Genomic DNA, 24433 nt, shown 5'->3' with positions numbered 1-24433 from the left:
CTTGTAATTAAAAATACATTTAAAAAGAAGTGACAAATTTATTTCAATATTTTTATTTTTTTTTTTAACACTACAAGGAAATTCCATATTTCTCCAAATCTTTTAGACTACATAGGAACATTTTGCTCAGGGTGAGAGGAGTGTGATAATGCATTTGACTATATAAAAGAGGGTCACCCTTTCACAGGTAAGCCTTTTACACAGCACACACAAAAACAGACATTCATAATTATCTTTTTCTTGCAAACACTACTGAAGTGATAGTACAAAAACCATAAAAAAAAAACATGCCTATGGATCTTGAGCGTTTTGAAATTCAAAACATGAACCAGTTTTGCAGGAGAATGATAGTTGCATAATGTAAAAATTACAGGGAAAAAAATAAGTATTTACATAAGAATCAAAGCTGTAACAGACAACCTTAGCTCAATTCGTCCATTGTTAGAGGGCGCCACTACTGACCGCACCACCATGCAGCAGGTAGATTCTCTTTAGTTAGCAGAAACAGGTATTGGTCATAGTGTTATGGCTGAAGAATGCACATTCACTGGAAAAAATTAATGTATTTTAATACATTCTTATGCCGGCCTATCCTAGAATTCCTGTCTGTCTCTTTGAAATGCTTCATAAAAACCCTAGGTTTAAATAATGTGCAAATGTTCTATGACTCTTTAGTTAGCATACCCTAAACATGACCTGCTATGTGAGAAATAAGTCTCTTAACAGCACGGTCACCTTGATGTGATATCACCTTCACTGTGTTATGGAGGGAACTTTTTGTTCACTAGATCAGCAGTTTTTAGCGGAATCACAGCTCAGGATCTGTTGGGATCAGCACCAGTCCAAAAACAGATAATGGTATCCTGCATAACCCTCAGCTGCTGATAGCAGAACAGATCTGCAATGATACCAAGATCGCACACACATCAGAATACTCCACCAGCATGTCCTATTTTCATGGCACATCCGGCTGCAGGGCAAAGGTGACTCGACTATAAACCAAGCCATGAAAATTACTTTTGGATCCAGTAATAATATAATGACCAGGTATGGTGATTCATTAGTAGATAATGTTGGGTTTCATCCTGATTTATTTACAAATGTTTGCTAGATTATCCTTTTACATTCATTGCAAATGTAATGTGTTTTGTAAATCAAAATTTCCAAAAGCTTATAAAACATTTATTCGCTTATAATTTCTTCTCTTATGTTGATTTATAAAACAGTGATAACACTCACCAATAACATACTTTTTTTTTTTTACCATTTTTTCAAATTTTATACTGTAATTACACTCATATAAATATACTTTGAGCCAATAATTGACAGGTATGTTGGTTTTCTGTTCATCAGCAAGGTACTTTCAGTTTCTTTCTTTTTTTTTTCTTTTTGAATTTTTTTTTTTTTTAGAATAATTTTTTTTAACACAATTCCAATATTTAATTATATCAAATGATAATTTAGTACATTCATATTTACTACTTTTTTTCAGTTTTGAGTTATTTGAATTACTAATGTGAAATTATCATTTTCTTTAAGGGAGGGTATGCAAACTTTCAAGCTCAACTCTATATGAAAACTTTTTCAAAAGTAAGCCTGATTTTTACTTAAGAACGTTTAGAAGTGAGGATTTTGCTTTCCATAAATGAGTGTCAAGTTGAATATTTAACAAAATACAAAAATATTTTTAGTTTCTTTACATAAATCTAGAAACAGGTATTTACTTCCTCTGTAGTTTAGTGGTTTGATCCCCAGCTCAATAATTTCCACAGATCTATCTGTATTGATTCATAAAGCTGTGTTGGTTTAAATGTAATTAGATAACCTAATGCCTGGATTAATAAGAATACAATTCAGGTGAGGAGCTCAGTTATCCGGGAAGAGCTCAGAGTAAGGTTGTTGCTCCTCCACGTCGAAAGGAGGACCTGTGCCAGAAGTCTCCTGGTCGCCTCCCTTATGAGGTGTTCCAAGCATGTGCTATGGTGAGGGGGCCTCATGGAAGGCCCAGGACACGTTGGAGGGACTTTGTCTCTGAGCTGGCCTGGTGTCGCCTCAGGGTCCCCCCAGAGCAGCAGGCGGAGGTGTGTGTGGATTGGGACGTCTCGAATTGACCTGGATAAAGCGGAAGAAAATAGATGGATGGATGGAATTGGAATAAATGAATAATAATAATGACTGAGAAATATGTTTAACTCCTTTCTTCAACAACTATAATTTAAAAACAAATTAAACAATCAACCTTGTATTGATCTAAGAAGATTTGTATTTCCAAATGAATTTGGATTACAAAAGTCTAATCTTATACATTAAAAACAGGACAGAGTTTAAATGTTTAACAACTTTGGTACTAGCTTGTGCAAACTACATATGGTTTTCTTCCCAACCCAACAAACTTGGTCACAAGTTTGCATCTGAACAATGTTTTGGATTAAAAAAAAACAGCCTTGCAGTATTTTTTATGTGTTTGTATTGCAGAGAATTTACCTTTTATCAGCTTTAATTTATGTTTGCAAGCCTCTGCTGCTCTTTTTCTCTTGCAGATAAAGTTGCAGTTGGATTTCTGGCGGCAAAATCGGGAAGTTAGGTTAAGGGCTGCTTTACTACTTGTTAAGGCTGCAGGAGAACCTTATAATAACCTGGGAAAAAACTAAAACATATACTCTGAAAGGTAATTCATTTCTTTGTTTTCACAAATAGATTGTTGTACACCTTTGTTTAATTTCCCCATTTTAGGTAAGAATACCCGTGTGGGTGTATTTGTATATTAATGTCCAGGAACAGCATTTTTATTACATTTCATACCAAATGTTTTTTGCATTTCTTTTTGGGGGGTTTTTCTCGCTTGAATTCACAATATTTTTTACAAACCATGTTAAATAAGTATACAGAGTGTGTTAGAGTGAGACTCGGAGGATGTGGAATTTTCCACCAGATCAAACCAGGAGTAGGAATCATACGGTATATTAGATTACAATTTAGGTATTTCAGTCTAAAACTAAACATTTGAAATAACTGCCGTTTAAATCTAAACAGGCTTGTTTTATATTAATGAATTATATTTCCCCGCTGTGGCTCTAACATAATAATCATTTAATAGTCCAGGGTTTTAGCAGAATTAGTGCCAGCTGTCCCAAACCTACCAGCTGTGTGTGTAATGACTGTTTTCGGCAGCGGCCCGACTCAAATTAACATGCCGCTGTTACATTGGTCTTGAAACACTTGCACGAAAACCACAAAGTCATGTTTTTTATGGTGTTATTGTTTCCCTATAAAGACATTAACGGCATGGAAACCACCAGTCTTTATGACAGCGCTTAAAAATCGGTGCTCCCCGTCTGGTAAACAGCTATTATCTCCACAATATGAAATGATGGCCACATGTGCAGTCATCACCGGGGCCTCCTATAGTGTCTCCCTAAACCCTGTTTATCCTGCGGGTAGCCTCTTCTCCTTAGTCATAAGCTATAAACGATACAGAAAAATACTCTTACGATACAACCTGCGTGACCAGAATGTTGTAAAACGCTACCGGATCAGTAGTTTAAGTGTGATTAAGATGCAACGAAATAAAAGCTGTTAAATAAAATTTTAATTTCTTGCTGCAAATGAAACCTTTTGCTTTGTTTTCATACTCTGTGAGGAAAGTGACACGGCCTCATTGGAGATGACGCCGCCTTCCTCCAAATGATCATTATGGTCTTTGAACAGCAGCAATTACCGTTTTTGTGATCATTCCTGTTGACACATGAATGGTGCCCAACATGTTATATCACTGTGAATGAAGCTGGCTGCAGAGTTTTTGCTAGAACAAGAGGCAGTATGCAATAAAAAAAATCACATTGTCTCTCCCCTCTCATCCATTCGTGTCTCCAAATTTGAGGGCAATTTTTTTTTTAAATCATGCCCTGTGGAGCAACAGGCTCTGATGTGAGGTTAAGATTACAATCCAGCGTTCAAGCAATTTTCAAACAGGTTTTCCTTACAGTTCACCCTCAGCAATGACTATTATGAGAGGACTGTCAGAAGCTGCAGAATTTTCAAAGTGGCCATGCAGGTTTTTATCATGAAGAATGCAGAGCGGGCCTGGTGAGGACGCTTAGATATAAAGAGGCTTAAAATGATCTCTACATCCCTATTAAAATTGCAGATCTATATTATGTAAGAAAATTAGAACATTGTGAATCATTAATCTAATTTTTCTATATGTATACAGGTTTATCCCTTACAACTCAATTTAAAAAATAAATCTGCTAGAAAGAAGCTGCAAAGTTGCAAAGGTTTGGAAAGCATCCAATAATACTCCAGTGAAACACTGTTTTGGGTTCAGTCATCTTCTATAGATGTTTATTAGTATTCCTTGGCAACATAAGTTGTTCAACATGGCAAAAATTGTTGTTCAAATTTATCAGACGAGTTCCCGGCCCTGTGCAGGTGACCCCACCAACTGTTTGGTGATGTTAGTCATATTTTTGTGTTTATTTTGGAGATTATGAGAGAAAATTCCTTGAGCTTAATTTTTTTTTCATTTCAGTTTCTCCAGTTGCTGGTTGATCACCTCATTGTCTCATCAAATATAAAGTAAAGGTTGAACTTTTGCATCTTTATCCTGATTAATACCTTCTCTAGCCGAATCCTTAGGATCCCTTTTACACCTCTATAAACTGTGTTTTTAGCTTAACCTCTAACACCCTCAGGGGGTATAAATAGATTTCTGCCTGACAAAAACACACAAAAGTAAATAACTTATAGCCTCACAGCTATTAGATTTAAGAAGAAACTTTTGGTACGTCTGTAAAGGTAAGATGTCAGAGAATGGTTTTCTGGTGTCAGCACCATTGTAGCTTTGACCCTGCCTGAAATATTAGGGACAAAATACAAAATATTTTGCATTTTTTGAACCTCGCCAAAATTTTCTTTGAAATAAACATTGCAAAACACTACCAAAATATTATTTATAGCACAGACAAGTAGTACAGACTTTTAAATCTAAATGTTGTGTAAAAATATACCAAATTTGGACTCAATCAGATGAATCATATTTATTTTAGAATGGTATTAGTGAGAAATTTCTTAGGCGGAGGGGCCATTTTGGCACATTTATCCAAAAATGTCACCAAACTCTGCCAAATGTGTTTTTTACATCAATACTGGGGGTTTGTTAAAATTACGAGGTCACGTAGCAGCTGGACCCACCGGTGGGTCCGTAGGGTTCTAGGGGTTAAGGATACAAAAGAGGAGAGGTCAAGAAGATCCAACTAGGAGAACAAAATCTAATCCAAGGTATTTTTGATTCCTGAGGAGAACTCAAAAAAGACTGAATGCAAAAAAGAATCATAAACATTCTTAAGTTCTAAGGGTTTGTAAACCTATCCAACTACGTTATTACATATTTTCTTGTTATCCCCTAATTCATCTGTTTTTTTAGTTAATTAATGCAACAGAAGGTGATATATGTCTCTCTTTTGTTTGCCTTATACTATTACATTATAAAAAACTAATTTTGAAAGAAGTGGGAACACTCTATAGTGACTAGGAGTTCAGAGATTGGAGGCAGTGCCCCTTCACTCCCAAATACGCTAAAATATAACTGTAAGTTCAAATCAGCATGATGAAGGCGTTCCAGGTCAACAAGCAGGCTGGAGCTTAAAGCACAACTTTCTCTGTGGTATTTGAGTGACCATCTGGTAAAATCTACCTGCTCATTACCACCTCACTGTCCCTGCCTCACCTGTTCACTCTCCGCCCATTCATTCCCAGTCCCACCACATGTCTCCTCCTCTTCCTTTTCTGGGGTGATATATAACAGGAAAAGCCACAGGGATTCTCTCCCACTCAAGGATATTTCCAAAGTGCTGAGTCCAGATTTTTAAGGTTATGACTGAGGAGCTATAAGAGAAGAGGAGCTATTTTTTTTCCTGATTTTTAGGGTAAGCTGAACTTTCAAATTCCTAAAGATCTTGTCAGTTTGCGTTTAAATTTAAAATAAATCCCAGATTAATTAAATACTTTGCAGGTAGGAACTCAATCGGTTATTTTTGGAAATGATTAAAATCTTTTTATATCATTCTTCCAGCTAAAGACCAGGAGTCAATGTCTCCGTCTCTGGCTAGATCTGCTCCCAGTGAGCTCAACCATTGGTGGAACCAGCTAAGGTTTCGCCTGCAGAACAAAAAAGGATGGAATGAGATGCTGGATGAAACATTTCTCTACTACACAAAAAAGTACCTGAAGCCACTAAAAATGTGTTGTTTTTTTATCCAGAGAGAAGATAAAATTCATATGCATTAAAAGCAAAATTTTTTGTGTTTTTCCTAATATTTTGCAGCATAAACGACATTCCTCTCTTCTATGCGGCTAAAATCAACAGTGCTGGTTGCATCAAGAAGCTCCTAAGCTGTGCTTCCACCAACATATTTGAGAGAGGTAAGAAAAATACTTCTTCTAAGTAAAAATCTTTCTGTAAGCTTTTATCTGTCTTATGTCAGAGTTGATGTCAAAATTATTGATATAACTCAGGAGCCTTAGGAGAGACGGCCCTACACGTTGCTGTGATGAATGACAACCTGGACGCTGCAGTAGCTCTGATGGACGGAGCTCCTGAACTCATCAATGAGCCCATGACATCTGAGCTATTTCAAGGTTTGAGAGTGTAAAGACAGCCAAACACCTGCACATTACCAAAACGTCAAAATCTTAATATAAAAGGAAGTGAAACCAATTAATATGTAACTTGATACAAAATGGTTAGAGGAAAAAGCAAGCAAACTGCAGACAGGATCTTTAGATAGAGGATATGATTCTGCTTTTAAGTAAGAAACATGTTAAAAGAGGCCAGGTTAAACCTTTAGAAAAGAAAAGTTTGCTAAAATGTTCTAAATGAAAGAGAAACTATCCAAAAATTTGTTTTCACAGCCTCTTCTTTAAAAACAAGAAAGAGGTAAACAACGAAACCTGATGTTTTATCAGCTGAGCTCATTGAATGAGTTTCAACTGTCTATGATAACAAGGCCATTGATATGCAGATTGGGAGTGAAAGCCATTTTAGTTCAAAGCTTCACTTCCACCAAAGGTATAAATGATCCTCACTGCTAACCCTGCTGGAACAGCGGAATCTTAAACATGCATCAAAATCACCAAAACCTTCTGTGCTCTTAGAAATAGTTTCATTTGTGCACATTGTTGGGAATTAGCTGGCTAATTGAAAGGAGAACCTCCGTTTTTAAGAGAAAAGTGGTTTAATTGGTAGGTTTTTACCGATCTTGGTAGAAAGGTTATTTTTAATTTAGTGTCAATGTTTGCTAAAAAGGTTTCAGGCTAAAACACTTAAAAAATCTAATTTCTTCAAAAGACTCCCTAAGGCATTGTTCACAGTAGGCCTATGTCAGCATTGAGTAAAATCCTTATTACTTCTTGGTTAGAATAATAAACATGTAGCCACATAGAACAATTATTCATAATTGTAAACTAGTATAAGCTGTTGATTATATAATGAATATTTGATATATAAATACTATATATAATTGCTTTACAAACAGCAGCTGTTATTTATAATGTATATGTAAAACTTTACTATTGTATTGTAGAAACTAAGGAAATATAGAATAAATTCGTATTGAAACACCTCCTGCAATAGCAGCTTCCTTTTAACTGCTTATTGACAGAGAAGTTACAGCTCTCTGTTGTTCTAATCTTTATAGCGCTGCAGAGGTGTTACAAATTGCTATAAACTTAGGAATTATAGCTTCAGCAGCTAGCCTGAAGTCTGCAGCTTAACAGAAATGTTGCTTGTTAACTTTGTGCTTCCCCTTTAGTTTCTTCTAAGTAACTTTTTGAAAGCAGAAATTATTCTAAGAAGACGGATGGAAAGGGGTTACTATTGCAGCCAGCTGACTAGCAGTGCAAAGCAATAGCTGGGGGAGTGCTAAGTAACTTCATTTTTTAAGCAAAAACATTGGCTATTCAACCACTTTCTCCTACATCTCAATTAAGCAATCTAAAACAATGGAAAGTAGTAATTTTAGTGATCACACTATGGTGTATATACAAAGGTGTATATGACATTTTGCTTAACTATAACTGACACATATTTTACTTTTCTTACTATTTAATTTGGAAAACAACACAAAAGTTGAAATATACAAGTCTAGGAAAGTAAAAAAGTAGAAATATTTATTTATTTATTAATTTGTTCAAACTCTGTTGCAGTCCAATTTCATTAGTGGTACTCTACAGGAAAAAACATGTCCAGTTTACAATAGAAAATCTACATTAGTCCAAATTCAGTTCAAGTCATTTGGTCATTTAGTCAGATTCAAATCCAATTACATAAAACCTAATGGATAGAGAAATAATGACCTGGATAATTAAACCTTTAGAATCAAATGTCCTGCCAACCTTTCTTTAATATTTTACCAATTTCTAAAGTTGGTATGATTTTGTTTATCTCGGCCACAGGCATTACTCCTCTCCACATTGCTGTTGTGAATCAGAACCTCAACCTGGTTCATCACCTGATCAGCCGCGGAGGAGACGTAATCAACCCTCGAGTCACCGGTCTGTATTTCAGGAAGAGGATAGGAGGACTTTTGTATTGTGGTAAGTCAGCACAATCTTACAGCAATATTATAAAAGAGATGCATATTTTGGAGGAGTATTTTTTGGTGTCTGTGCACATAAAACTGCTGTGTTGTTTTGCGATATGACAAAAAAAACATCTAATGTATTTTTTTACACTTTTGTGCTTGCTCTGCAGGTGAACACATCCTGTCTTTTGCTGCTTGTGCTGGTAATGAAGAAATCATCTCTATGCTGATTGATGCCGGGGCAAGCACCAGGATCCAAGATTATCTAGGTTTGAAGTCCCAAATAATTGAATTATATAGTAACAACAACGTTTTAACAATTTCTTAAAATGTAAAACAGTAAAGATGTGTTTCAATGGTAACCTAATCTTTCATCCTCTTAAGTGTGATCACCCTGAACACTTACTTTCACCTGTTTATCTTAATTTAAATGACTTATGCTGACTTCCCACAGATTGCTAAAGAGCTTTGCCAAGTTAATAAAAAAGAATATAAAGAAGTTTAAACAATGATTTTGGACAATAACACTGGAATATAAGTCATGATTCTCACAGACTCTAGGATTTCTGTAAAATGAAGCCTACCAAGCCTATCTCCTTCAAAAGCTTTAACTGAGATGAGTTTGAAATATATATTTTTAAGGAGACATACTTTAATGTTTATTTGCTTTTATTAGGTAGGAGAGACAAACTCGAGCTCCACTTGCAACCTAACTTTCTACAGCCATACATGCAAATTTGTTGAAATATAAAATTAAACTGAAACCCCCTTAGACTCAGAGGAATATCTAAGATATTTAAAGCTACAGTGTGTAATAATTACAGGGATATACAGTCAGAAATGTAATATATTATACATACCTATGTTATTTTATCATCATCTACGAGCTCAGCCTCTTAACCTTAATATTTGCGTTGCCTTAGAATTCGTTATTTATAATTACATAGGAGCGGGTCTCGCAGCCATGGAGGCTGACATCTTTGCGCTACGGCAGCGCAGAGCCAACAAACTAGTGATTGCGAGATCGCCAAAATGTCACAACGATGTAGAAAAAATAACGGGTATATTTATTATCTTAAGTCTACATGAAATCTATACCCTACACAGACTAATGAAATACTATCTGTAAAATTATCTATATAAACAAACCTCATCACTTGAGAAGGTAGGGGATGCGGACGTCGTGGAAGACATTTTGTCCCGTAACGCTCGCCGTACTGTTGGGGGGGAGAAGCGGTAGGGGGGAGATGATCATGTTGCTGCAGTCTGCAGTCTGAGCGCTAGATGTCGCTAAAAGTTACACACTGTAGCTTTAAGAAGTTAAACCCAAGTGCTGTGATGGAAATAAGCTTTATAAAAAGCAGCAAAATCTCTGTCATTTAAACAGGAATGAATGAAGTTATAGGGCTGATATATCTCCCATGAAGTTTCAAGGAATTATAAAAAGCTCTAACATTCAACTTGATGACGTTTTGGGCGTAAAATTAGTTTTTATGGTAGAAAACATGGGAAGTGAGTTGGCATGATGGCCCCAAATGACCCTGGTCCAGGGGCAGTACTTTTTATATTGCCCTTAACCCAAATGTGGTTTTGTTGAGGAAAGTTTTCTAGAAGAATCTTCTAGATTTACTGAGCTTTCAATGCAAACATTAAAACTGGTAATCAAAGTAGAAGGTTGATCAATGTAGCAAGTTGTTGCCGGGTACATTTTGAATTATTTAATTGTTTTATCAAATCTCAGGTTTAGATTAAACTGGGTGTAATATGTATTCATTTCAGTGGTGGCCCTAAGGTAAATTAAACTTGCCAAAATGTTATTTAGGAGATTTACTCAAACAAAAATAAAGCAAAGAACTTTTATCTGTTTTTCAACATCTCAGGGGTAAAAAAGGTAAAAAAAAAAAAAATGAAAAAATAGTAAAATCTTTGGTTTAGTCTGGATATTTAATCTGTAGACATAGCATCAGACAGAACAGTGTTTAACATATTTTATTGTATTTTTTTATGTTGCTGGGTTCACATTTCATTTACATGCATCTCATCTTTTAGGAAACACACTGCTTCATGTTTTAATTCTGCAGCCCAATAAGACCACAGCCTGCCAGGCCATTGACCTCATATTGGCCCGTGATGCAGAGCTGGACCAGTCCATCCCTCTTGACATGGTGCCCAACAACAGAGGCCTCACACCTTTCAAGCTAGCTGCCAAGGAGGGAAACATCGTGGTGAGTGTGGAGCACAGTGACAGGACTTCAAATAAGGCTGGAGCAGGTTTGACTCTCCATGTTTCTCTCAGGTGTTTCAGCACCTAGTTAATAAGAGGCGTGTCGTCCAGTGGAGTCTGGGCCCCTTGAGCTCCCACCTGTACGACCTAACAGAGATCGACTCTTGGGCTGACAGCATGTCAGTGCTGGAGGTTATAGTGGGTAGCCAAAAGAGAGAGGTAGAGAACAGATACAATTTATGATTTAATATGAAGGCTATGGTGAGGAAACAATAACTGATTTGGTCCCTTGTTTTTCAAAGGCGAGGGGAATCCTGGAGGTGACTCCTGTGAGGCAGCTGGTCAGCCTGAAATGGAACCTGTATGGGAAACATTATTTCAGGTGATTTCTTCTTTGTGTGTAGTTTATGATAAATGTAGATAATGAAGCTGTGTTTTAAACCGTTTTTGTTTCCACCTGTCCTGCATCAGATTGCTTCTGTTCCTGTACCTCCTGTACATAGTGACCTTCACCCTGTGCTGTGTCTTCCGCCCTCTAAAGGATGCTGATGGGAACTACACAGAGACAGACCTGGACAAAACCATCAGGGTTCAGAAGACACTAAATGTGGGTTGAACTCGATTGTTGCAAACATTTACAGTTTAATTTCCTCCCACACAATTAAGAGTTTTCAACATAAGCAAACCTTAATAGTGTAGTTACATAATGCCTAAAGCTTAATTCAGTAGCTCTGGCAGTATTATCATAATATCTGTAATAAAAACGAAAGAAAAACATTTTAAATCTCAATCACATATAAAAGTTCTTTATATAAATGCAGGATTTCACACAAATATTAGGTTTTAGAATCAAAATGGGAAGAAAAAGGCAACTGCTGTTTAGATGGGTTCACTTTATATGACTTAGTCAAGAAAAGCTACAGTTCTGCAGCAGTGAAAGAACACTTTAACAATTAACTACTTCTTCCTTGAGTTTAAAAATCTTTTCATAGTTAAGAACAAGATCAATTTTATTTTGTTTAATGTTTTAATTTAGACATGGTATTTGGTATGATGTGGATTTTCTACATTTTAAATAAAATTACCTTCTGTTCATTTAGCTTGCTCATAGAATGTGGGTAACAGTTTTAAAATGGATTAACTGGTTTCCATAATCTCTCAAAATGTTTTAAGTACATTTTGATTAAGTATATCTGGAGAGGTTTCCGATGTAAAATTTCTGTTAAATGACTTGTGTATGAAAACCCCCAAATAAGAGAACTGAAATTATGGTTATTCTGTAAAGAAAAAAAAATCCTACATTTTATAATAACTGGTCTTGTTTTAAAAAGTGCAAACATTTCACAATTAGCTATAACCCCTAAAAATCCAAAGATGATAAATATTAGTTAGGGTTTTTCTTTTTTATATACTATTTTTTATTCATTGACCTGTTGTTAAAATCTATATTTTGATAACTGAATATTAGTCTCTGTGTGTAATAAATAAATTGTTCCATTACATTTTCATGCATGTGTATTCATGTTGCTCTAAATATGTGAATCAGATCAAGATGTTGATGAAATGGTATTAGGGCATCATATTATGTACAACTTTTTTACTTGGATCTCTCAACTATGCAGTTAATCAGAAGAGTGTATTTTTCTGTCCCTGCTTCAGGACAGTTATGTGACTTATGGGGACAGTGTGCGGCTGGCCGGAGAGGTCATCAGCGTCCTGGGAGCTTTACTCATCCTGGTGCTGGAGGTTAGCACATGACTCATGTTCTATCTTTATGCTTTTATGCAACAGTTGTGTCTATTAAAAAATATCCTCACCGACGTTATTTTACCAACAGATTCCTGATATACTGAGAGTTGGAGCCAAGCGTTACTTTGGCCAGACAGCACTAGGAGGACCTTTCCATGTTATATTGTAATTATAAAAACTTTTACAGTGAGACACAAAAACATAACTTATATGAATATTGTCTAATGTTTCTGTTGCTTTTTTTTTTCAGAATAAGCTATGCTTGCTTGGTGGTGCTGCTGTGTGTGTTCAGAACTTGCGAGGTGCAGGGGGAGGCCGAGGTGATGGCGCTGTGTCTGGTTCTTGGCTGGTGCAACGTCATGTTCTTCGCTCGCGGGTTTGAAATGCTCGGTCCGTACGTCATCATGATACAGAAGGTGAGAGAAAAATTTCAGTTATTTGGTTGTGTTTCTTAAACCTTATCTGCTCAAACATAAAAGCTCATTAGCCATGATGATGAAACAAATTTTATGAGAAAATCTTTCGAAAAAAGCTGCAAATGACTTAAATACACAGAAAAAAAAACTCTAAGGGAATGTGTGAATCAAAGTATATTCATGTCTTTGATTGGCCAAGTCAAAGTCCACACCTGAATCCAGTTTATTATCGTTTGGCAAGCCCCCAAAAAAAGCATCTTATGATTTTATCATTTTGGATTTTCATATTTTAATTTGCAGAACTTAACATATAAGAGATATTGACAATACAATACTGTTGCAATATGAAAAGAAAACGTTTTTTCTTACACTTGCTCTCATTTCCTCTTAGATTATATTTGGAGACCTGACAAAGTTTATGTGGCTGAGTTTCATTGTGCTCATAGGCTTTTCCACCTGTAAGTATTTATTCTTGGCTGTTTGAAAGGTTTTAAAATATTTCTATATATTTTTTTCACCTAATGGTTTTTCTAACCCTTCTCTTAGCTCTTTGGATAGTGTACATGACCCAAGATCCCAATTCCCTCCCTGCATACAACTCCTTCCCCATCACCCTCTTCTCCCAGTTTGAGCTCAGTGTAGGCCTGATTGACCTGCCTGTGGATCACACCTTCATAACACCCCCCATCGTCCATGTGCTACATGCCAGCTTCTCAGTTGTGTCTTACATCCTGCTGCTTAACCTGCTGATTGCCATGATGAGCGACACACACTGGAGGGTGGCCCAAGAGAGAGACGAGCTCTGGAGGACTCAGGTAGCTGTTGCGTGCTTGCATGTCATCACCCTGTCAGCTTTGATTCAACACTGCTGTGTCATTGTTACAGCGGGGGTGTTTGTTGTGCAGGTTGTAGCCACGACTCTGATGCTGGAGAGGAGGCTTCCCCGCTGTTTGTGGCCTCGGCTAGGCGTGTGTGGGCTCAGCTTCGGCCTGAAGGAGCGCTGGTATCTCAGGTAAGAGAATGTGGTCCGGCCAGCTGAGACTCAGATCTCAAATGCAGATTATGAAGGTCAATGGGCTATAAAGGTAAAAGACCTGGTATGGACCATTTAAAAAAAAAAAGGAATAAAAAAAAAAAAATCTACAAACAGATCTTTATTCAGTACAGTGTTTATAATTTTTAATGATGGCTATAAGATCTGTGAAAGAGTAGCCAAGGGAAAGTCGTTCTCCTAACAAACCACGTATGAAACTCTGTAAACATCTTTGATTCAGATGAGACCAGAATTTAACTTTCTAGCCTTTTAAAGCAAAACAGCATGTGGTCGAAAGCAAACTAGATATATCATCATGTATAGCGTCCCTATATGAAATGTGGTGCTACAGCAATTCCAGATAAAAATCTGTTAGAATCTGCCTAAGACCAAACAAAGGGATGGGTGTTTACCCTCTTGCAGGTCAACGACCCTTAAAGAATATGTCCAGAGCTCCAAGGAATGATGCAGATAAAAGCATCCAACAACCCAACAAATCGATTGCAAAACCTGAAACAATGCAGTTTGCAGGCGCTTTCCACTCAGTCCAACTGAGCTTAAACAATTTTTCACAGACAAATAATAATAATAATATTGAATCAGACTATAGATGTGATTCTATTCACATGTTTGAAAATAATAGCGGCTTTTATTGCAGAGGTAGAAGGTTTACCTTTCAAAACCATATTTTGTTTTTTTCTGCCTCACAATAATGTATTTTGTGTTGCTGTTTCTTTAAAATCCAAGTATAATAAATAATGTTGGCTTAGAAAAAAATAATTAGTTCTAGTAATTATTGTGAATGAGACAAAAGAGAGAAACGTCATTGTGGCATTTGAATAAAACAAACATTGAAAATTTCTACATGGGCTTTGATTTATTTGATAAGGAAACCTGATGGATATTTTATTATACTGAGATCTCTAATAATGGGTTTCATAAATTCAACAATATATTTTTGGTATTTTTTTTATTTATATTTGAATCTCTGCCTAAATACAAGAGTTTCTGTTTAGGAGGAAAAATTAAGAATATCGAACTTTATTAAAATTTAAAAAGGAAAATATACACCATGAATTCATGTAGGATTTTAAAAAATCCTTTGGTTTCCAGAAAGTTTGCATGAAAATTAAAGAGAATCGGTATGTCCCTGCATTTTTGTTGATTTATTTGACATATGAACCAGAATTTTCAGATTTCAGAATTTTTAAAATAAGGCCTTGTTTATTTGTTTCTTTTGTTTTCGACAAGACATACCCAAACCACATGCTCTAGATAGATATGACATTCCTGAGGGATAGAAAGAGTCTTGAAGGTCATCTTTTCATTTATTTCCTATTTATTTTTTTCCTATTTTTTCTTGCTAAAAAGGAAAACATACAACTTTTATAATGTTGTTTAATATTTCTGCTTACTGAAGCACTGCACCTAACACAACTTTTAATAGTAAAGCTCAAACTTGTCAACAAATTCAAAATAATTTTTCACATCTTGTCCTATTTTTAAAGTTATTACTGGTTTAAATTATATAGAAAAATTCAGTCCAATGAAACTAACTCAGTTAGGATTTCTGGGTAATTATCAGTACCAAGTTTAAGGAGCCTTTGTAATGGATGCGTCCCATTGCGCTGGCTTATATTATAGAATAATGGCATTAAATCACCAGCAGAGACGAGAGGAGAGTCCAATAATGTTTAGCAGTCTTATCGTTTTTCCTGTTGACATTCACATTTGCTGCGATAGGAACTCTGTCAGTCAAACCATAAAGACAGTTTCCAAGTAAACTACATATATCCCAAATTTATCTGAGTTTTTTAATACTGCAGCCGAGTTTGGGATATTATTCAAAGCAGATTGCATCAACAGTACACCGTTGCTTGCAGTGTCTTATTGACGTTGCAGCAACCCATAAAATGAAGCATGCATCGAGTAAAAAGAAAATTCCCTTTCAACAGTGAGAAAATTTTTTGTTCATTGTGAACAGCCACTTTGAACAGACTTGGAGAAGTTGAGCATTAAAGAAGAGTCAAACTATTGAAAGGGGTTCAAATTAGAATGATTTTTTAATATTTTTATATTGAAAATGTGATCTCCAATGCAGAGTGTATTCTGATTGATATTGCAGGATATCATTTAATGATGTTTCTGTTCTGCAGGGTTGAAGATAGAAATGATCCAATGATGCAAAAAATGCGACGTTACGTCAAGGTCTTCTCCAGTCTGGATGAAAAGGAGGGGAATGAAAAGTCAGACACAATGAAGGAAACCCCAATGCTTCGACCCAAAAACAGAGGATATGGCAACAGGAAGGCACAGGCAGGTTGGGAGATGATTCGTAACAGCGCTTTAGGTTTGGAGATGGAGCAAGAGGAGCCAGGGGAGATGCAGGACATCAGATACGTTTGAAAAGAGATTCTACCTGATCAAAATCTAAACTGTTTGAAGAAATGGACTTGAACATTTATCTCTTTTATGTTTTTCTTTGTAGTAAACTGTGCAATTATTCCTGCAGTATTAAGCAATAGAGAAGCATGTTATTTTTATTGCAAATATATATTATAGGAATATATGTAGCAGCAATATATGCAGCATAAAATATAATGAAAGATCCACCTGTCATAAGAGAAATAATTTTTTATACGAGAATAAAAGATTGTTAAAATAAAATTACCAACATTCATTTATGAGTCAGCAGGACATTTATTTGTAGTACAAAATATTAAAATATCTAAATTAAAGCTGGTAAAAGCAAATATACTGATGTACAAACCATAAAACTCAGTAGTAAATATAATGTGATGTCATACATTAAATTCAGGCCTTAAATGTAATATTTACACTGTCTAAGAAGCAATGGATATGATTGGAGTATGTCATGCAAACTAAAGCGATTATCTGCCTACTGAGGAGAGGATCTTTGATGAAACCCAATTTCCTTCAGAATTGCAGCTGACAGATGAAGTAGGCTGAAGCCAGACAGGAAGCCCTGCCCCAGTTCTTCTCAACTGGACCATCACTGTAGAGATAGGCACAATCTTCGTTTTGGACAGGGTCCATCCAATAACTGAAAAAGAATGTTAATGATTAAACTGAATGAATATGAACATTATTTTGGGGGGGAGTAATATATTGTGTTGTGGCTCTCTTTGAGAACAAATGTGAAATAGAACCAAAGCTGAAAAGGGAACTTTGTTCTGAGGCGTTACTGTTCTTTTACTTTTCCACATATGCTAGGAAGGAAGGATTTACGGTCTAAGATATTCCACAAAATCACCTCTGCTGCAGCGCATTACTGTTGACCCAGTTCCATGTGGCGTTATGAAGCCTCAGTCCAATCCAGTACTTCAGATTCCCTTTCTGTGTAAGAAATTTCTAGAGCAAAAGAGGAAAAAAGGGCTGATTTGCACTGTGTAAATGATAACAAACAAACTGCTTGCAGTGTTAATTATGGGGGATTCACCTGAACATTCTTGTTGGTAACAATAGCCAGAGACCCTCCACTGGCGCTGCAGTTCTTCTGACTCTCAAGCCAGGTCAGTCTGGTGGTGGAAAGAAAAAAACAGGACCTGCCATAGGTGAGCCACCCTGTAGCACACTGCTGGCAGCCAAAATCTACAAGATAAGACAAGGCAGGTAAGTTCAAGACAGCTGCAAAGCTTAAAAACGTTTACCAAACATAACAACAAAATAATATGGTAGTACATATGTGAAGATATAGATTTCCATGATCCTCAGAACTTTCAGAAATTTTTCTATAAGCCTTGATGTTTAGCAGGATTTCCCTTTCCAAATATTTTATGCTTATAAGTCATATATTTATAAATGTATATAAAATAAAAATAAAAGTTAGTAAATAAATATTTAAATATCTATGTGTGCAAAGAAATAACAATGCAACATCACCAAAAAGATTTACATTTCCCTGAGAAAAAAGGAAGTGGTGACATTATGGTGGCTGTCAATTCTCTTCTAGTATTGGTTTTTGCATGGGTGGATGGAATTCTAAATATGAATGAATTCTGAATATTAATATAAATAAAGTCGGAAAGTAAATTTGACAGAAAATCTGATCACCTTAAGAAGACTGTGGATAACTGATGTCCTCAAGATCTTATAGAACCTTTGAAGAACTTCAGCATAGGAAGAGCTGCTTTTACCAATTCATTATATTTGTTGTTCTCCTGTGGCGCTGTATAGTGTGTATTTGACCATATTATAGTATGCTTGTTCATAGTCTCAGTTGATAAAAATCTGAAAAACCTGGATTGAATTATTAAAAGTTAAGTGATAAACTGTCAAAGTTTGTCCAAAAATTACCCAAAATGACTAAATGTTGGATGACAGAAAGGCTCCCATAGCATTGCTATCTGCAAAAGTACAGAATGGTGATTGTGGTTGTAGAAGCAGCTCAAAAGGATTTTTAGATACTGTATTGTTTATCTATTTCAGATGTTTTTTTTTAAGGTTTGAGACTGTGTCCTTCACTTGTCCCATTTACCCTTTTTGTCAGGGGCATTCTGCTTTCATGGTCAGGAGGAAAAAGTGAAAAGAAAAACAAAAACTTAAATGGCTGCTTTGAATGTTAAAAATTAAAAATAGACAAAAAATAAAGAACTAAAAAGTGATTCAGGTATGGACCCCTACGCAGCTACAAATAACTTAACTACTTTGCCTTAAAAAAAAAAAGCATTGTTTTAAGGTTTTAATTGAAAAGATTATCTTGAAACATAAAAAACGTTCTCCAAAACAATAGTAAACAATGCAGAAAATATTCCTCCTTACGCTTGAACGGAATGTTTTGGTAGCGGTCCTGGCATTCCTCAATGCTGCATGCTGGATCAGGACACTGTTGGTCTTCAGATCTGCCATTTCCTGGGCAGACTGTGGTTGTATTTTGGACTACAAAACAGAGCACAGTGGGCAGGCTTGTAAGAGCAAGAATAATGCCCTCAAGCTGCATCTCTGCAGCTTGCAACATTCTGCATGGGGGATTTATTATTATCACCAAAAGCTGGATCAAAGGAATGAAATGTTGCTTCACAAACCCTGCAAGGTTTTGACTGTCTGTAAAACTCAAATTATCTGCTTTAAATCTAGAAGAAAAGGATTCAGATGCGCGTTTGTTGCAGATACATGGTGTCGTGTACTCACGTTTCACACCAAGTATGCAGACCAGTATGAGAAGAATGAGACAGACAACTGAGAGGATTAAACACGGCAGACGGTACAGTCCTGCATTCCTCTCAGCCTGTTTGCCTGGAGAGGAAAACCAAATGTCAGTGAGCACTACAAAGACCACCATCAGGACCAAAAAAAAAAAAGACTCCTGCTCTACCTTTTTCCCCCTCCAGCTCAACCGATAGTGAGCCTTCATCCGGTTTCTCTTTTTCATCCTTAAAATAGCTGCGCCAAAATTTGATGTACATGGGGAATACTTTGCTTCTGTAAGTCAGGCAGCTTGTTTGCTCTTTTCTCCTCCTGCTTCTTGCTCTGCTGACTCAAGCCAGCCTTTGGTGCAGTTTAAAGAGCCCTCCCTCCTACCCTAACACCATGACAACCCCCAGTAATCTCTCTATTATTCAGGCTGCACAGAGCTTGTCCTTGAATGCCCTGTACTCCTCTACGAATGAGAGAGTATCCGTGTTTCCGGTTTGGCCATCTAAATGAGATCCATTGTTCTTACTCTACCAGCAAAGTGAGGTCCAGTTATGATAAAAGACATTTGTTAGGAAATGTTTCTGGTCCTCACAAGCTAGTTTGCCAGGGGTTAGATTTAGGGCTAAGGTAGGAATTGAATTTAGTTTTAGGTAAGGGTTAAGTATGTCCTGGTAATGGTTAAGTTAGAGGTATAGTGGAGGATCTTTGGGAATTTTTGAAAAGATCCGCCCTCTCCACAAAAATGCACATGCACAACCATGTACCCACTCATACGAGGGAAAGGCTATTAAATGGGTGCGAGAGCATTGCCAAGCCCATTTATCCTCGTGCACGCTCTAAGGGTTGCTGTTTGCATTGCTCATACAGGCTTACTTTACAACTGAAGATTTGCAATTTTTCCACTATGTCAGACTCACCACCGGTAAGTGAAAATGGGGACGAGCACGTAGAACGGGCTTACATAAACATATCATGATCGATAGTTAGGAGGACCACTTATTTTGATGATCCACCCGGAAAAAGAACATCCTCCACTATAACTCCAAAGGTTTTTCTCAGGGTAAGACCAAAGAAAGGGATTAGGTCAAGAGGCTTTATTTAACGCAATGAACTGCTCCATATTGCATTCAATACCAAAAGGCATTGGTTCATCCCTCAAATTGAAAATCATAAAGATAAATTTAAAAGAGCCAGAGTGTTTAAACAGTCAGTTTTAAGGGGTGCTGACAAGAGTGTTGATAACAGTAGGGTGGCTGAGTTTCTGTAAGCAAAGATTTAACCTGTTCAGCAAAGAGGGTTTTCAATCTAATTTTTACCCATAAGATATACAACAAAATAATTCATGAAGAACTCTGCAGTCATTAGGCTTTAATGCAGACTTTTAGTAACTGTGTAGATGTGTAGACGTAACACGATTAGCAATTTATCCCACCAGAATTTCATGAGCCCTCACCCTGTAGGGGTTTGTGAAGAACTCTGCTCTAAACTATTGCATTAAAGTGTTTCAACTAATTTCATGGCCACAGGTCTATAATATCCAACAAGTGGGCATCCAGAGAGCCTCTACAAAGAGTTGTGAATTGGGTTGTCCACAGGGGCTTCATGCATTCCACTGTGGTACCACGATAGGACACCACTTGTGCGATAAGTTCAGTCCTGTCATTTCCTCACCAGCACCACTTTATTGCAATACCACAAAGAGTCAGCTGTTAATAGAGTCAGGAAATGATCGGCCATGTTAAATCACAGAGCGTGGTCAATGGATGCTGAAAGGCATAGCTGAAAGAGACCAGTGTGCTTGCTGCAAGACTCATATATATCTAAATATCATGCACCTTTGAAAACAGCTCAAGACCAGAGCATAGCAAGCTTTATCTGATGTGTTTCCATGGCCAAGTAGCTGTTCCATGTGCTAAATGTCAAAGTGCAATGCAAAGTGTTGGATGTTGCGGTGTGGATCCACTGGACCGTGTAGCCATGGAGAAATGTTCTGTAAACAAGTGACTCCAGAGTTTGGAGCAGCCAAAGTAATAACATTAACCATCTAACATTGTATCAAATGTGAAATTCAAAAATGGGAGATAATGGTGGCAGTGACACATTTAATGATTTTATTTTGAAACAAATATATAATTTTCTGCCCATTCCACCTTCTAAAAGGTATTCTCTAACTTCGAGAAACTTTCTTGCCATGGGACAAAATGGCGGGCTTCTTAAATCATCTATGTTAATTACTTTATTTAAATTGACAAGAATTTCTAGAGTTCAACAGCTTAAGCTCCATGGCCACCAATTCTTACATTTAATAAAAGCTTTAAAGTTTTTTTTTTTTTAGATTTAGATTAAAATGTTATTCAAAATGATTCTCTAAATAGGTTCCCTCTTACATAATACTTTCTGTTTCCATTCCATCTTTCCAACCCCTCAGTCAGCTTATAAAGAAACTGTTTGTACTTTAATCGCCCCACAAAATAAATCAAACATTATTTTATAATTACATTTGCTCCTTACAGTTAAGCACTTCAAATCGAAAAAAAGAAGGCTATGTAAAAATTGTGGTGTTTAAAATTTGTCATGGAGCTTTATACTTTCTTCTTTGTTTTTTCAGACTCTTATCTTTTTTCTTGTCTTAATTTTCTAATAATACTGTCATTAGTAATCATATAGATAAAAAGGCCAAATGTAACTCTGATTAAAATGTATAATTTTGCGTAATTTGTTAAAAATTGCAATTTCATAAGTTATTTCTAAATAATAGTTCCCCTTTAAAACAACCCCAGTAGTATTTGTTCAGAATTGGCACAGAAATGATCTAAGAGACGGAGAATAACCTTCCCCTTTTAATATAACAAACTTACTATGCTTTTTCATTTTTTAGAGCAACACTTTTTTCAGTTAACATATAGAACCGCACTGTCTGCAGTATTAAGATATGGTGAACCGTATGACATTTTATTGAGATAATGCTTAGCTATCAGGGCAACTGAAGGGCCAGATTTTGCAACCACAGCTAGAAGCTCACAGGTAGGATTACTACCATTTATACAATAACCAGGCTATTTTACATAAACTATAGCTCAGGTAAAGGTCCTTCATCAAGACCCTGATAAAACGAATCTGAGTTAACATGTACCTTATGTTTTACTGAATAGCTGTAGTTGACATCAGTCCATTCTGAGTCAGCCTGCAATCTTCAGCCTGGGCTTTGTAGCTCTGCTTCCTTCTGTTCCTGTGCTCACTATAAAACCCCCGTTGACTATGAGGCTGTAGGAGCTGTTTCCTCTATGTTGTGGCCCTGTTCAAGGCACTTAGTGAAACTACAAGGCAGCCTGGGGATCTCATACTAAACAGTAGTACACTTCACCAGTCAGAAAACGTATCAAATAAATGAAGAAAGGAAGTAGAATCATCATGGTCTTATCTTCAGGTAACACAGAGTACATGTCAGATTAAATAATAAAACTTCAGTGATAGTTTCAAGGTGTAACTTTATTGTATGTCTGGTACCATGTCTGTTGGTTGTACTGTTCTTTTTACATCTCGTTGCAGTTGATGAAGCAGACTGAAAATGTTTTATCATTATCTCCCTTCTATCTCCTCTTTCTTTCATCTTTTCTCCTTTTTTTCTGTTTTTCCTCTTCTGTTCTATTTACATTGCAGTGTCCATATAATCTGTAAAACTCCCTGCATAATTATAATAAAGCTATTTATATGCATGAAACAAGCGGGAACACTATGGCAATAGCCCTACTGCTCCACTTGTGAAAGTAAAATCTGTTTGGCATCAAGACAATTATTCTTATTGCCACATTGCCAGACAGGATACTGTTGGAAAAAAACAAAACAAAAAGAAACCTCATGGTGTGGAAATGCTTTTGTTTCTTTTTGCAATGTGGTGATAGTGACTTACTCTGTAGCTAAAGGGATTTTAACAAGACAAGGATCCTAAATACACAGTGAAGAAACTCTGGTTTCAGAGACAAATTAAATCACTTTACCTGAATCATAGCAATATGTTCTTACTATTTAACTTTACAAGCTAAAAAAAAATAAATCATGGTTTCTAGAAGAAAAAAACAAAACAAATAAATAATAAACTAATCAAATCTTACAACAGATTCAGCTTTTGACAAATTAATTTCAAATTGTAAAATGTTATTGTATAAAATAATTTTAATATTTATGTATACTTAGAAAATCTTTAGCTCTGAACATTACACAATGTTATTCAATTAGCACAATTGTTAGTATTTTTAATTGTACTTTTGAAGATATATCTTCAGGGCTAAAGGATTATTAAAAAGAGGTCTGATTCCGTGAAATAAGAACTTTCTGGAGTTTTGTCAGTTTTTCTTTTTTTTTTTTTATCTCTCTTCTTCTTTTTTTTTTAACTGAAGTTAACTGCAGTTCCTTTTTAGACTGCCGCAATATTTTACACTTCAATTCATCACTATTACTATAAATTGGTATTAGAACAAATATTCTGGAAAAAAAACTGATCTGCGTTAATTTAATCTTTGTTTAAAATGAGGCATTAAAATATAATAAATGTGTAATTATGTGAATGCTTGTTTTTCACTGTTTAGAATGAATCAGGATTGTTTTAATGCTAAGATACAAATCTATTGAAATAGTTTTGTTTGGCAAAAAACTGAACTTTGAGATGAAAAAACTCAAATGAACTAATGTCACCAAACAGTAATACTGTCCTAGGCTTAACTTTATTAAATGTTTTTGTTTTTTTAAGTTGCTTTCTTAGTTCCAATTTTACATAAATAATTTTTGATATATCCCTGAGAGGCATCCAGACTGTTTACACGTGTTAGGTGTGTTGTCGGTTAAGGGACAACTAGACAATTCTTTTTATAACATAAGCTCATTTCTTCTATTTAGTTTTTAACTGTGCAATCAAATTAAATCACTAAATACAGACATACCTTCTTTTGATTTGACTATAGGATGAATATCAGACGCTTTTACGTAAACATCTTCAGTTGGACATTTCAGTTGTTCGTAATGGTCTGGTTCTGCTTCCTCTAAAGACAAAAATACAGACACATCTGGAGCTTACTTCCAAATGTTCACCACACCATTCATTTCAACACCTGAACAATGTCCCGATTAATAACTAGAAACCTTGCTCACCTTTAGTTATCACCTCCAGCATCGGCTCACCTGCTCCATCCTCTGCATGGACTCTTGGGCTCTCCGTCGGGATCTCTTGCATCTCCATGACAGCCTCTCTACTAATTCCCTAACTTTCGATTTACTC

General features: G+C 36.0%; 2 protein-coding genes across 2 annotated transcripts; one reads left to right on the top strand and one right to left on the bottom strand.

Annotated features, from left to right (window-relative positions):
• Window positions 1–5833: 5833 nt before the first annotated feature.
• Window positions 5834–17065, top strand: trpv6 (transient receptor potential cation channel, subfamily V, member 6). Its single transcript, XM_038284310.1, has 17 exons — window positions 5834–5927; window positions 6074–6221; window positions 6326–6423; window positions 6517–6639; window positions 8455–8595; window positions 8753–8851; window positions 10632–10807; window positions 10879–11025; window positions 11109–11188; window positions 11278–11413; window positions 12466–12552; window positions 12644–12720; window positions 12806–12971; window positions 13363–13429; window positions 13518–13786; window positions 13877–13983; window positions 16161–17065. The coding sequence occupies exons 2-17, from the start codon at window positions 6091–6093 to the stop codon at window positions 16408–16410; spliced, it is 2154 nt and encodes a 717-aa protein (XP_038140238.1). The 5' UTR covers window positions 5834–5927; window positions 6074–6090; the 3' UTR covers window positions 16411–17065.
• si:dkey-26c10.5 (uncharacterized protein LOC563797 homolog) lies at window positions 16685–24433 on the bottom strand. The gene is made up of 8 exons (XM_038284521.1): window positions 24307–24433; window positions 24099–24197; window positions 19340–19501; window positions 19156–19260; window positions 18787–18903; window positions 17465–17616; window positions 17279–17376; window positions 16685–17068 (listed from the first exon to the last, which is right to left on the bottom strand). Exons 1-8 carry the CDS (start codon window positions 24392–24394, stop codon window positions 16942–16944), a joined length of 948 nt encoding a protein of 315 aa, XP_038140449.1. The 5' UTR covers window positions 24395–24433; the 3' UTR covers window positions 16685–16941.

Source organism: Cyprinodon tularosa, unplaced genomic scaffold, assembly GCF_016077235.1.
Source record: "Cyprinodon tularosa strain WSP-4 unplaced genomic scaffold, ASM1607723v1 ctg2, whole genome shotgun sequence".
NCBI lineage: Eukaryota > Metazoa > Chordata > Actinopteri > Cyprinodontiformes > Cyprinodontidae > Cyprinodon > Cyprinodon tularosa.
The sequence above is the reverse complement of the archived record's forward strand: the minus strand, read 5'-3'. Positions and strand labels throughout refer to the sequence as shown.

Bases quoted from the DNA above. Each gene is read 5' to 3' on its own strand.
- trpv6 (XM_038284310.1), top strand. From the start codon at position 6,091: ATGTCTCCGTCTCTGGCTAGATCTGCTCCCAGTGAGCTCAACCATTGG. The intron at 6,640-8,454 runs GTTTGAGAGTGT...TCTCGGCCACAG, and splicing joins GACATCTGAGCTATTTCAAG to GCATTACTCCTCTCCACATT. The intron at 13,984-16,160 runs GTAAGAGAATGT...TCTGTTCTGCAG, and splicing joins AAGGAGCGCTGGTATCTCAG to GGTTGAAGATAGAAATGATC.
- si:dkey-26c10.5 (XM_038284521.1), bottom strand. From the start codon at position 24,394: ATGGAGATGCAAGAGATCCCGACGGAGAGCCCAAGAGTCCATGCAGAG. The intron at 24,198-24,306 runs GTGAGCAAGGTT...TTTTGTCTTTAG, and splicing joins GCTGGAGGTGATAACTAAAG to AGGAAGCAGAACCAGACCAT. The intron at 17,377-17,464 runs GTGAATCCCCCA...CTTTTGCTCTAG, and splicing joins TTACCAACAAGAATGTTCAG to AAATTTCTTACACAGAAAGG.